General features: G+C 45.2%; 1 protein-coding gene across 7 annotated transcripts in view; it reads left to right on the forward strand.

The window, feature by feature from the left end:
- TBC1D31 (TBC1 domain family member 31) overlaps positions 1–8,107 on the forward strand; it is a 44,624-nt gene extending 36,517 nt beyond the window's left edge. For 4 of the 7 annotated variants that reach the window (XM_081116457.1, XM_081116463.1, XM_081116462.1 and 1 more), the window contains 4 exons: positions 1,077–1,271; positions 3,201–3,339; positions 4,639–4,737; positions 6,766–8,107. In XM_081116457.1, coding sequence (XP_080972583.1) covers positions 1,077–1,271; positions 3,201–3,339; positions 4,639–4,737; positions 6,766–6,899 — 567 coding nt within the window. In that variant the 3' untranslated portion in view covers positions 6,900–8,107. The remainder of the gene's footprint in view (positions 1–1,076; positions 1,272–3,200; positions 3,340–4,638; positions 4,738–6,765) is intronic. The other 3 variants (XM_081116459.1, XM_081116458.1, XM_081116460.1) reach the window with 2 other exon arrangements.
- Positions 8,108–13,523: the final 5,416 nt, after the last annotated feature.

Genomic DNA, 13,523 nt, shown 5'->3' on the forward strand with positions numbered 1-13,523 from the left:
ATTGTAAAAGAAAGAATTCAAAATTGAACTCTGTAAAGTTGACTTAATTCATGTCTTTGCCTCAGCAGTTTCTAGAATCTCACATTATTTTATTTGCAGTTATTTCATTGACAGCCATATATATGTGTCTTTTATACTCTGAGAATTTTAAGACTTAGAAGAAAATACAAAGGAAATTTATAAATTGTAGTATCTTACTGTATCATGTCTCAGAAATCTTCCCTGAGTAGAATAGTTACAAAATACCTGGCATATAGGTCAGTAGCTTCAAAATATATTCTCTAGAATATTAATAACTACTATTCATTAAAATGAGGGATGGCAAATAAGTGTTAGAAATTCTGTGTTAAAGTTTTTCATGCCAAAATTGAGGATATGGTACATTGTGAATCTTTAAGAAAATTTCCCAAGCTTATAGAATTTTTTGTGGTGAAGTTGTGGCTTAAATGAATTGAAATAGAATTTGAGACCTTCAAGAAGGAACGTTCTGTATTATTCCTTAAACAGAATGTTAGGTGGGTCAGTGGCAGGGCCTTGCCCTGGTCCAAAAGCCAAGAATAATGTAAGAGTTCTTTACCTTCTGTTCTGCAACAGTTCCTAAGCTGATTCCCCCAGAACGTCTCACCTATCCCTTAGCCTAAAAGTTCTCAATCTTAGCTGTACATTCGAATCACCTGAAGAATTCTCCCCTCCCCTGCCAGGACATGTATAGGGAAAGGAAGGGAGAGAGAAAAACATCAATCAGTTGCCTTCTATAAGTGACCAGGGATCAAACCCGCAACGCAGGTATGTGCCTTGGCAGGGAATCGAACCAGCAACTTCTCATCACTGAACCAACTGAGCCACTGAGGCTGAGCTGAAGAACTTTCTAAAAGTACCAATATCCAGCCACCCCAGAGATCGATTTAATTGATTTGTGGTGTGTCCTGGACATCACTTTGTTTTAAACACCCAGAGGTGATTTAATATGCACCCAGGGTTACAAACAGCTGCCGTAGACACTTGTATACATTAAATGGGTATACCGTATTATATATAGTCTGACCTTGTTTTTGAAATTTACAATGTTTTCTTAGTTAATTGAAGAAAGCTTGGCAAACGCTGAACAAGCATGTCTAAATACTGAGTGGCGAATTCAAGCTTTACATAAACAAAGATGTGATGATCTGCAACGAAATGAATGTTACCAGGAAATGGCCAGACTTCTTCGGGAAAACAGAAGGAAAGAAATAGAAGTATTAAATGCATTGATGGGGAAGGAAGCTAAAAAGGTAAGAATGATGTTATAAACTTATTAATTTTGAAATATTTTGTTTATATTTTGAAATATTACATAATCAAATGACAAGCGTCAAACCAAGTAATTTTTTGTTGGAAAATATCTTAAAGATGATCTAATTTTAATAAGTATTGCTCACAGAAGTCCAATATTAATGAATGCTTCTGGGACTTGTCCTGGCTGATTGTACTACTTTACCTAATTCTTTATACTTACAATGTAAAAGATTTTGAACAGTTAAGAATTATATGTAGTTGCTAGTAAAAACTAAAATAACAGTGATGATAGCCAGATAGAAGTTTTTTCTTTTTCACATGAAAGAAGTCTGGAGGTAGGCATACCAGTGTTCGTATCCTGACTCAGGGTCCTCAGGGAAACTGCCTCCTTCGGCCTTTGTACGCTCTTTCACTGTCAAGGATAGTTTACCACTCAAGATGATGGGGTCTCAGCCATCCCATACACACGCCACTCAGCAGGAAGAAGGTAGGACAGAGGTGCAAAAGGTTCCACCTCCCAGAACTCTTTTCCAGAATTCCAAGATCACATTTCTAGCCACCTTTGGCTGCAAAGGATGTTGGAAATGAAGTGTTTTTAGCAGGGAGCATTATCATCCCAAATAAAATTAGAATTCTATTCCCAAAGAAGACTCCCAGAATGGGCATTGAGGAGTCGACCTAAGAGTATATATCACACATATGTATCTTTTGTTTGACCCTCCCTGAACAACTCTGGGACCTATGCTCTGTGGATATAGCAGACTCAATAGCCTTCCTTAAGGATGCTGAAGAGCAGGGAGAGATCAGGAACCAGATAACTAGCTTTAGTTCATTCCACTTTCTGCTGCTAGATCATAATGTCTATTCTGAAACCTTTTCATAATGTATTTCCTTCAAGTTACATCTTGCTCCTACCCCATCCCAGGGTATAACCCTTTCATTCAAGTGCAGGGAGGGGTGGGAGTGATGCCCGGATTGCTGAGGCTCTTCTCCCCAGGAAAGTTGTGGAAGCCCACATCCGCAAGGTAAGGATTGCTGGCACTGGGCTAGACTGTAAAATTAGGCGTTACCCTCCTGTGGGTAAAATGGTGTGTTTGAGGTACCCTGAGAATCAAGGGTCTGTTTGTGGTATGCAGAGATCCTCCTCTGTGTCCGGTGTCCTGTGTTCTAGCTTGACTACTGTGTGGTCCTAGAGGATCTCTCAGCCTCAGTCTCCTCGTCAGTGACATGAAGGGATGGATCTTTATGGTCTTCCCTGGCCCTAAAGATTCTTTAAAGTTTTCGTTATTTAATGTATTAGCATTTCTATAACAGAAATTTTGCATATAAAAAGTTTGTATATAAAATCTGTAGCATCTCTAGAATATTGGTAAATTTTAGGAGTTGTATAGTATTTCAAATTGATTGTGTTAGTTATCCTTTAAGCTAGTTTTAGGATTATTGTTTCCTCACTTTAGGAAGAAGAAAAGAAGGGCTAATAGAGATGACTTGCTTTCCCTGTAGTCTTTAAGTTACCAGAGCTGGGCAAGGAGTTCATTCTCCGCAGCGTGATGACCGTGGCTGCTGTGTGACAGCCAGGAACGCTGTTCAGAGTAAATCCTATGCGTGCTCATCAGCAGGAAAACATCTTTTCCTTTTCTTCTTTCCTTTTTATTGTATCTATATGAGAAGATAGATTTAGCTAAACCTGCTGTAATCACTTCACCACATACATAAATCACACCGCCGTGTGGTGCGCCTTACTCACATGGTGACGGATGCCAGTTATTTCTCAATAACACTGAAAGTAAAAAACTTTATTCTCTGAATTTTATAGACTTTATTATTAACGTAGACTAGAGAGAACAGAAGGGCTTCTTCCGCTGTAGGAACTTGGATTAACACAATTTTTGTGTGATTTTTTCCCCCCACTTACTTATATTTAGTGGGAGGAAGCTGAAGAAAAAGACTTTCAGTTGAAATCAGAAAAGAAAGCTGCTGCTCTTTCAGATGCATCTACAAAGTGGTTCCTAGAGAAGGAGATGAAGGATGCTTTAGAACATGCTGAGCACCCACATAATGAAGGTGAGTGCCACGAATGCCTCTCTGTCTTCATGGTGTTACTGATTCATTCGTTTAATGTTGTCCATTATCACGCATGAATCCTTGAGGTGTATTTTGGCACTTTTATTCAAATTATTGATCAGCTAAAAGGTAGTCCCTACCTAGTCCCCATTTTTTTTTTTGGTCAGAAGAAATGGGCTGAGGCCATGGCGCTGTCAAGGAACAGCTTCAATCAAGAAAAATTTCTCAGCCATCCTGTGGAATTCTGTTTTATTCCATGGTTCTGTGGTCCTTGGCATCCCCTTACTGTTCCCAAAGTGCCATTTCTAGTTTATTTTAGTAAAATGTGCTTTGCCAATAGCTGGTCCTCAGAGCAATAATGTACTGAAGGAGCACAGGGAAACTTACTATACTATATAATCACACATTGGGTTTTGGTGTAAGGCTTATAATGGCATCAACTGAAAACTCAAAGTTATAATTTAAAACATAGTACAGATACAGGGAACTTTTATTTTACTATATATTGTTTCAATCTTTTATAATGTATATGTGTTACCTTTTTTTTTATAGTAACAGCCTTATTTTTTTTCAGTAACAGCCTTATTCACATGCCATACCATTCACCTGTTTAAAGTGTACAATTCAATGGTATTGTATTACCATGTATTAAAAAGTATATTTAGTTATGTGACCATTACCACAATTTTAGAACATTTTCAGCACCCCAAAATAAACCCTGTACCCATCCGCCAGCCCCCACCCCTGGCAACCACTAATCTACTTCCTGTCTCTATAGATTTGCCTATTCAGGAAATTTCATAGAAATGTAATCATACAGTGTATGGTTTTTTTGTGTCTGACTTCTTTCACCTAGCTGAGCAGAAGTTTTGGTAAAGTGCTGTCAAAAATGTCGCTATTAGGATAGAGACCCCAAACATTTATTGGAAGGGATTGTGAAATGTGATTAGCAAGCCTTCCCTGAGAACTAACTGTGAACTGACCACTGCTGGCTTTAACCAGGCGGGGCCTACTCACAAAATACACAGATAATCAGAACCACCACCAAGCAAGTGTTACCGAGGCCTCTTCAGTAGCCCGCAGAGCAGTGTTCCTCACCTGACTCGCACCCCACCCCCGTTTTCAATCAGTCACTTCCCTGGCCCTTTGAATGGTATCACCATCTTCCTAGTATTCTCAGAATAGAAAAGTAAGAGGCTTTTATCCTTGGCAATTTTGGTGTCTAGGAACCATCTGGAATTAATAAAGACTTTCTACTCACTCTAAAGCATCCTTTCTATCTCCTCACTTTTGTAACAGTCGTGCCCAGATGCCAAAATGAACGGGTGGTCGCCTCAAGCTGTTTGCCTAGAACTTCACAATTAAATGACATTTCTGAAATGGATTCCTCAAACCGGAGTAAGTTGATAAACAAGGAAGATTCCTTCCATTATTTTAAATTTAATATTTCTTCCATTATTTTAAATTTAGCCATATTTAAGCAACATTGTGACTTAAATTATATGTATGACACATTGATGCCATTTTCCCAGGGCATTCATTGGTAATGGAAATCCTATTGAGGCAGCAGGATTCTCAAATCTCCAGCTGGGGAAACAGACCAAAACCCAAGTAAAGAAAGGTTGCCAAACATCATTAATGCTTCTCCATTTCTTTAGCACTAGCACCGCTGCCAAAACATAGTTGGAAGCTCCATTGGAAGTCTGTTGCTAACTAAATTAATGATATTCTTAACTGTTTACATCCCTGTGAAAAGAAACCTCAGCATTTGTTTTCAAGACTATTACTTGTTTGAATTTTTTTGCCTCGCGTCTGGGCTCCCTCCAACAGCCATTGAAAATGTGTTTGCTGTGGGCACTGCAGCCAGGACAGCTTAAAGTCAGAACGGCTGGCGGCTCCTGGTTTCGTGCTGACCAGTTGACTTTTGACCCCTGAGTTGATTCACTGGAGGTTTTGTTCATTTTTGGAAGGGATGGGATGGAAACATCTTACAGAAATACAGTTACAGCACTAGCCCATAAAGGAACTAAAAATTTCCCCAGTAAAGTACTTGATTTGTTTTAGTATTTTGTTTGTTTGTATATATTTGTAGTCAATTTATTAGGTTACATTGTTAATTAAGTAGGTTTCAGTGTACAATTCTATAATACATCGTCTGTATATTATGTTGTGTGTTCACCACCCCATAGTCTGGTCTCTTTCCGTCACCATTTACCCCCCATATACCCCCTTCTGTCTCTCTCCACCCTCCTTCCTTCTGGTAATCACCAGACTGTTGTCTGTATCTGTCTGTCTGTTTTTTGCTTAATTGCTTCACCTATGTCACCCAGCCCCCCAGCCCAGCCCACCTCAGCTGTCAGTCTGTTTTCTGTGTCTACGGGTTTTTAAAAGGAGGGGAGGGAGGGGACAGGAAACTCTTAGACTTTATTTCAATGACTTTTTAATAAAACTGATACAGATGAAGCAGAATTTTATAAGGTCTTTTGAGTTCTTTTAGAACAAATTTTTATGTATTATTCCCTAAAGACCAGCTTTATAAGAAATACATCTAATAATAAGTCATGAGAATCCAGCATTGTGTAAAATATTTTTGCTAACTCATGCTTTTATATCACCTATAAATTCTTTGCTAGAACAGGAATTAAACCAAAAGTCATGCGTAAGTCAAATAAACGTACAAGAGATTCTTAACTTTTCTCTATTCCCACATGTCAGAACTTTTTAAGTAGATAATTCTAAATTCGAAAATTGACTTGAGAACATTTAATAAGTTTAGGTTATTTGGCTACAATACGAAAAGTTGTTTTCAGAAATTGAAGATATTTGAATATGTAACTGAGTTTCAGAGAAGTGTATTTTTAAGGTATTTCGTTTTCAAATTCCAGTATTTACTAGCCCCTCTAAATCAGTATGATTTACACTTGGACCCACTGTAATATTTTAATCTTGATTCTGGACTCTCCCTGTGTTAGCCACTATTAAAAGCATTTGATTTATTTTTATTTCATCATTGAGAAGTGATCATGGTGTGTATAGTATTAATGTTGGCAACTTGGGATGACTTTTCTCATTACATTAAGCATCCTGGTGAGGAAACTTACTGTTGTTACAAAGAACTCAGATTCTCTTTGGATAGACTTTGTTCCTAATTTAAAAGATTGTACCTCCAAACTGAAGAAATGCTAATAACCAAAAGCAGACAAATTGTCCGAAAGTATTCATTCAATTCAACAAATAAATATTTAGCTTGTAAATGGGACAACATAGAGCGAGGTAATATGTGAGGCTTTTATTTAAGAAATTTGGTTTTTACAATATTTATTTCATTATTGATATTGTACAACATATTTACCTTTAAAATAAATGCTGTATCATTGCTAACATCAGAAAATTAAACTATTGTTAATTTTAAATTTTGTCTTCAAGTTTCTTTAAACCAAAGAAAAACACAGTGGGACACCGTGGAACGGGATCTTTTGGCAAGAGTGAGAAATCTTCGCCAGAGACTCACCACACAGGCTCGTAACAGATGCCAAACGCCTCGTCTTTTGGCCACATAGGAGGCTGGTCACCTTGAAGAAGTCAAAGTGAGAAATACCTATTTTGCAATCAGTGACACTAATTTTTAGATTATTTATTTTAAATTCCTATAAAGCTCAACCTTCTGTATAGAAAACTGTGTATAAAAATTATGTGTTCTATTTAATTCTTATACTTTTGGGCTTGTAAATGGCTTCTGTTACTTCTCACAATAAAAAAATTTTGAAGATATTAAAAATTGTGTTAGGCTCTTTCAGGTTGTAAGCACCAACATACACCTCCGTGACTTTAGTTGGTGAGGGTTTATTTTAAAGATAAAACGAGATAAAGAGCAGGAAACCATCTCAACACCTGTGCAGCCAAGACTGAGCGAGACTAGAGCGTGGACTGCGTGGAGTGGCCGAACCTGCAGCCCTGTGTCCTCCAGCAGCAGGCTGTCCTCTGCAGTGACCCCACTGTTCTCAACACGTTCATAACATCAGTGTCTGCTGCTCCTGAGAGCAGCACTCCCCCCCCCCCCTCCAGCATTTAGCTCCGCATCAGGCTGCTTCATCATCTTGGACGAGTCACTTCTCTGAATCCATTTCCAAAAGGAGGGTCGAAGTCGCTCATGGACTCGATGTGAGGATTAAATAAGATAATGTACATAAAGTTCCCGGGCAGTGCTTGACATATAGTAATTGGAATACACAGTAGGAATTCTTTTTTCCGGTGGTCGCAGAACACGATCTTACTGGTAAACCAAATGTTTTTGGTAAGCAGAAAGCTCTCTTTTTGTCCAGTGGTCAAAGTTCTAGAATACACCATTCAAGGCATTGGTTCCCAAGAGCACTTTCCTCAGCCTAATTTTTTGTTCATGTTCAGGTAGTTCCAAATGTGTCTTAATGAGTCAGGCTTATATGATTGACAGCAAGAAGTCACAGGATATAAAATAAATAGGTATGGGTATGATGGGAACGTTGGTGAACTAGAATCTGTTTGCTCACTTGAAAGCATTCACAAATTCTGAAATATTGTGATTCTCAGGGATGTAAAGTACAGCGTGGGGAACATAGTCAATAATATTGTAATAACTATGTATGGTGCCAGGTGGCTACTAGACTTATCAGGGGCATCACTTTGTAAGGTATATAAATGTCTAACCACTGTGCTGTGCACCTGAAACTACTATAATATTGAATGTCAACTGTAATTGAAAAATAAAATGATGTGATTCTGCCAGCCAGAATCAGCTGTGTCTTGCCGGTTTCTGACCTCTCCTTCACGTCCTCTCTCACTAGAATTTATACCTTAGTCAATTGGTTTTGCAGCTACACACACACCTTTTTTATAGTATTACATTACTTCATATTTTAAAGTTTCTGTTCATCCAGTGTAAGTGAGTTATGCATATTCTCAACCAAATGAAGAAATTCCTTTGATCTCCGTTTTCTCTGAGCCTACAGTTCTCCCAGTAATGATCTTGATAAAGTCCCTGCCTTAGCAGATACTTGACTGAATCTCTTTGGTCATATGTGCTTGGTTGGCATTTCAAAGGTTATCACATTTCATGAAATACATTTCTGATTCTCTCTCCCTGCTTCCTGACATTATAGCCTCAGCGTTACCCCAATTTTTTACAATGTAAATGCTCTGGGAACTGAATAAAGGCTGAGCTTGGCAAAAATTACTACACTGGCTACATTCTAAAAGCTTCTCTCAATTACTCCCTTGAGTTTGTTAAAGCAGAGAGGTTCCTAAAGGCCTTTTCATATTTATTACGTTCATAAGGTTTCTCTCCGGTGTGAATTGTATGGTGCTGGATAAATTTGGGGCTTTAGCTAAAACCCTGTCCACATCGACTACATTTAAAAGTTTCTCTCCAGTATGAAGTCAGGGGTGTTGAATACGTTATTAAATTGATTAAAGGCCTTTGCACATTACATTCATACACGGTTTTCCTGTGGCACGAATTCTCTGATGTTGAGCAAGATTTGAGCATTTGCCAAAGGCCTGTTGACAGTGATTCCATGTTAACCATTACAGCGGCAATGATGACTTACAAGGACTGCCAAAGGCTTAATTCATGAGTATAGTGCACTTATCACAGAATCTGGACTTCGTGTTTAATCTTCTATCAGTCTGGATCCAATCAGACAAACCACATGAGAATTTGAACAGGAAAAGTTTAATATAAAGAGTTATTGAACTATGCTAGGGGAGTAACTAAAGATGTAATGAGAATTCTAAAGGGTATGTAGGACTGAGGGAGAGTTCAGGAAAGACAAACTTGAGGGGAGGGGGGCCTCTCCTTCCCCCAGGCTCAGTCAGGTGCAGACCTGGTCAGAGAAGTGGTTGCAGAGCACTGGATAGCGGAGGGGTTGCTGGGTTGCCCATGACAGCTGGCCCACAGTCCCCAGGCCTCGGGGAGTAAGTATCTGGGGTGCAGGCAATCCAAGGCTGTGGGTAAAAGCACACAGGGTCAGGGCATGAGGGCGATGCGAGTACCCTGGCCAGCACTGGCCACGTCAGGAGGGCCACAGGAAACCACCCGCTGGGGCACAAGCAGAACAAGACCGGAAGGCACAAGGTGCTCAGAGCTGTCGGGGTGCTGCTGCTGCCACTAGACCTGGACACGCCATGCCCACGCTGGGAGGACTGCAGTAAAGTGGTCGCTGGGCTGGGGCTGTGAAGGCACTTAAGAGACTGTGCAATCTGTGCCCACGGCGGGAGCCGAGCACCACGAGGTGTCCCTACACACTCGCACCGATGAGCCACGAAACGGGAAAAAGCGCAGGCAAAACAGCACTTTGGAGCTAAGAGACGCCCATTCCTCCTCCGTGTCCTGCAGCACCCCCTGCTGGCAGCGTAACGTGGTGCACGCTGCTTGCAGAGCCCCGTCCGTTATTGGGGGGCAGGCATGAAGAGCTCACTGGCGCCGAGAGGCAGCAAGGCGATCAGTGGCGCGCTCAGGCCCCTGGAAGGAGCGCTAGCAGCTCGCTTGACAGGAGTGCGGGCTCAAGGTGGCCTCACTTCACTCAGATTGGCAGCCGGAACTGCCCTGGCGTGCTGAGAACGAGGGTACCCGAAGGCTGAGGAAGGCGGGATGCAGGAGCGGGCTTAGGACGTGAACTCGCCAACCCCGCGCCGTGCACGTCCCCGCGACGGCCAGCGGGGAGCGGGGGACGGCAGGGGCGCTCCCTCCTGGGGGTGGGGGTGGGGGTGGGGTCTTCCAAAGAGGCTCCGCTGGGTCCCGGCCAGCAGGCGCGGACCAGCCTTGCGCAGGTGTCGCGTCCCCGTTATCGCCACGCGCCAGCCCTCGCTCAGGTCCTCCGACGCGGGCCCAGACGCCGGGAGCCTGCGGGGCAGCAGGGCGCAGTTGGAAGATTTTAGAAAGTGAAACACCCCCGGCTCGGGTACTTGGGGGGCACAGGCTGAGCCGAGCGCCCGCCGACACACGGGGTCCCCAAGCGGAAAAGTGAGGACGTCTGGTGTCTCCCAGGCCACAGGCGAGCAAATGAAATGCCCCTTTCCCGCGGGAGTACGGGCCTAGAGCGAACAAAAGTATTGTGCCCCGTGTGAGGATCGAACTCACGACCTTCAGATTATGAGACTGACGCGCTACCTACTGCGCTAACGAGGCACCTAGGCGCCGCTCTCGGCTGTAGAGTAATGAGCCGGCTCGGCGGCCTGTGCGCATGCTCGCAAGGCTGGTTCTGCTGGTCTACCCTAGACCCTAGGACGCTCGGAGCTCCCGCGCCGCGCCCGCAGGGGAGACGCCGCGGCCCAGCCGCCCGCCCACCCGGCCGCGGCCCTCCCCCTGCGGGTCCGCGTGTCAGTCCGCAAACGCGGCCTCCCGCTAGGCAGCGCTGCTCCGGGCAGGGGCGCCGGAGGAACGGGACGCTCCCGCACCGGGAAACTGCCGTGTTTGTCTCGTGCTTGCCCAGCGTCTGCACATTCGCGACCTCGGGAAACGCTTCTTGGGCGCCTGCTGGGTCCCCGGCCCCGCGCTGGGTGCCGCGCTCGCGGGGACGCGCCCAGCCTGAGCGAGTTGGGGGGCGCGGGTGCACACGCACCCTCTCTCGGCCCCGGCAGACCCCGCCCCAGCCCCTCCCGGCGCCCCAGGCCTCGGCCGCTCCACGGGCGTCCGCAGCTCCGAGAGCGGCGCCCCCGCGGGAGTGAGCGAGCGAGCGGGGCCCCCGCCTGGCCGCCTGCCCGCCCCTCCCCGGCCCTGGCACAGATACTTAGACACAGTCGTGCAGGAGGCTTGAGGTCGCCGTGGGAAAACGTGTGGGTTCCCCTAAAGCCTGTAAACGAAGGCACGTCCCATCGAAAACGAGCCAGACTGTGGCACGCTTCAGCTCTGTGTATTCGCTCTACGTAACCTTTACCTAAGAAAATAATAATGCATTAAAAAGGACAGGCATACAGAACGCCTGGGGGGGCGCACCGGTGTCTACACGTCTGAGGAACTCCCGAAGATGAGACGGTTCAGTGGACCGACGGACCTCAGGACGGAGAGGTGGACGGACTGGGAGACGCGAGGAGGACCGTGCAGTTCTTTCACCGCCCCGTTCGTCTAAAGTGTTTATGATGAAGTTCTTCTGGGAGAGGAATTTTTTAAATCACCCAGAATTTGAGAGAGAAGGTTGGGTTTTAAGGGAAGTGAACGGCGATGAGTGTAAGGAGGCCGAGAAAATACTATCTTAAGAGCAAGCACTAGAGTTCCTGGGAGTGAGGGGAGATCGGAGGAGGGGGTGGAAGGCCCCTGGAGTGGGAGACCCAGGGCAGGGGAGGCCCCCCAGGCGGCTCGAGGAGGGGTGGTGGGCTCCTTAGGGCATCCTAATGTCTCCTTGGGGCATCCTAATGTCTCCTTAGGGCACCCTAATGTCTCCTTAGGGCATCCTAATGTCTCCTTGGGGCATCCTAATGTCTCCTTGGGGCACCCTAATGTCTCCTTAGGGCACCCTAATGTCTCCTTAGGGCATCCTAATGTCTCCTTAAGGCATCCTAATATCTCCTTAAGGCATCCTAATATCTCCTTAGGGCATCCTAATGTCTCCTTAGGGCATCCTAATGTCTCCTTAGGGCATCCTAATATCTCCTTAGGGCATCCTAATGTCTCCTTAGGGCATCCTAATGTCTCCTTAGGGCATCCTAATATCTCCTTAGGGCATCCTAATGTCTCCTTAGGGCATCCTAATGTCTCCTTAAGGCATCCTAATGTCTCCTTAGGGCATCCTAATGTCTCCTTGGGGCATCCTAATGTCTCCTTGGGGCATCCTAATGTCTCCTTAGGGCATCCTAATGTCTCCTTAAGGCATCCTAATATCTCCTTAGGGCATCCTAATGTCTCCTTAGGGCATCCTAATGTCTCCTTGGGATAGGGGCAGGTTGTGCTGGCCCCAGGCCTCGAGGATTGGGTGGAACTTCCCGCTCTCACGGTCCCCAGGGGGAGCCCCAGGACCTCCTAATCCTCGAGAAAACTCTCCCACTCACCCTCCCGGTCAGTGAGAACCAGACTGAGGGGAGGAATTCTTGGGGTCTGATCCTAGGGCCCCAGCCCCCCCCCCCTCAGGGCAGGAGGGCAGAGGCCCTGGCAGAGGGGCCAGCCAGGGAACTCACACATGCACACACACTCATAGGAATCCTCGCAGGGCCCCTGAACCCCTGAGGACTGCAAACCTGGGGTGTCCCCGCAGTTTCACCCATGTCTCCAGGCCCGAGGAGTGCTGATTGACGTTTGAATTAAATCCCGCTGGCCCTGCCTCCCACAGTTACAAACTGGCAGGTCTGGCCGTCCCAGCACTGGGAAAGCGTCCAACAGATAGATTCATCCACACCACTGTTATTCCCTGAAGTCCTGTCAGAACTGAAAACAATTAGAAACAGCTGGTGTCCATCAACAGGGAATTGTCCTCAAGATTGCCTTCCCAGCTGTAAATACGAACACTGGACTCCATGCCTGATATGGAATGAGTGAGGAAGGCAGAGTAGAGGGGGGCGTGTGCCACCATTTCTCTGCAAGGGGGCAGGTGTATTCACATTTGCTCACTAAACCTCTGAAAAAGTACACAAAAACATAAGGTCAACTATTAATACGTGTGGTGGGGGAGTGGAAAATGCACACTTGGGCAGGGGCATGGGATGAAGACTTTTTAAAAATAAACTTTATTATTTTAATAGTCTTAGATTTACAGAAAAATTGCAAAGATAATGCTCCCATAAAGCCCCCCCCCCCCATTTCCCTTATTCTTAACATCTTAGGTGAGTATGGCATCTTTGCTACAATTAGTGAACCAGTGTTGATAGGTTATTGACTGACGTCCATCTTAATTCAGATTTCCTGGGGTTTCCCTAAATGTCTTTTTTGTGCCCCAGGATCCCCATTACATGCAGGGGTCATATCTCCCTAGGCTCCTCTCGCTGTGACGGTTTCTAAGGCTTTCCTTGGTTTGGAAGGAAAGGTCCAGGAGGGAGCAGGCTGGGAGCCCCTCCAGGAGGACCTTGGCCAGTGCCTGTGGGGACCTGGGCAGCATCCTGGGGCTGGGGCTGCCCTGCGGCCTCAGAGGCCCCCACAGCACCCTGAGGCTCGGGCTGCAGCAGGCAGAGCTGGAGCAGATGCTGCGAGGGCTTTGCCTGGTCCTCCAAGATGGGGCCTGGGG

This window comes from Miniopterus schreibersii (assembly GCF_964146895.1).
Source record: "Miniopterus schreibersii genome assembly, chromosome: 17".
Lineage (NCBI taxonomy): Eukaryota > Metazoa > Chordata > Mammalia > Chiroptera > Miniopteridae > Miniopterus > Miniopterus schreibersii.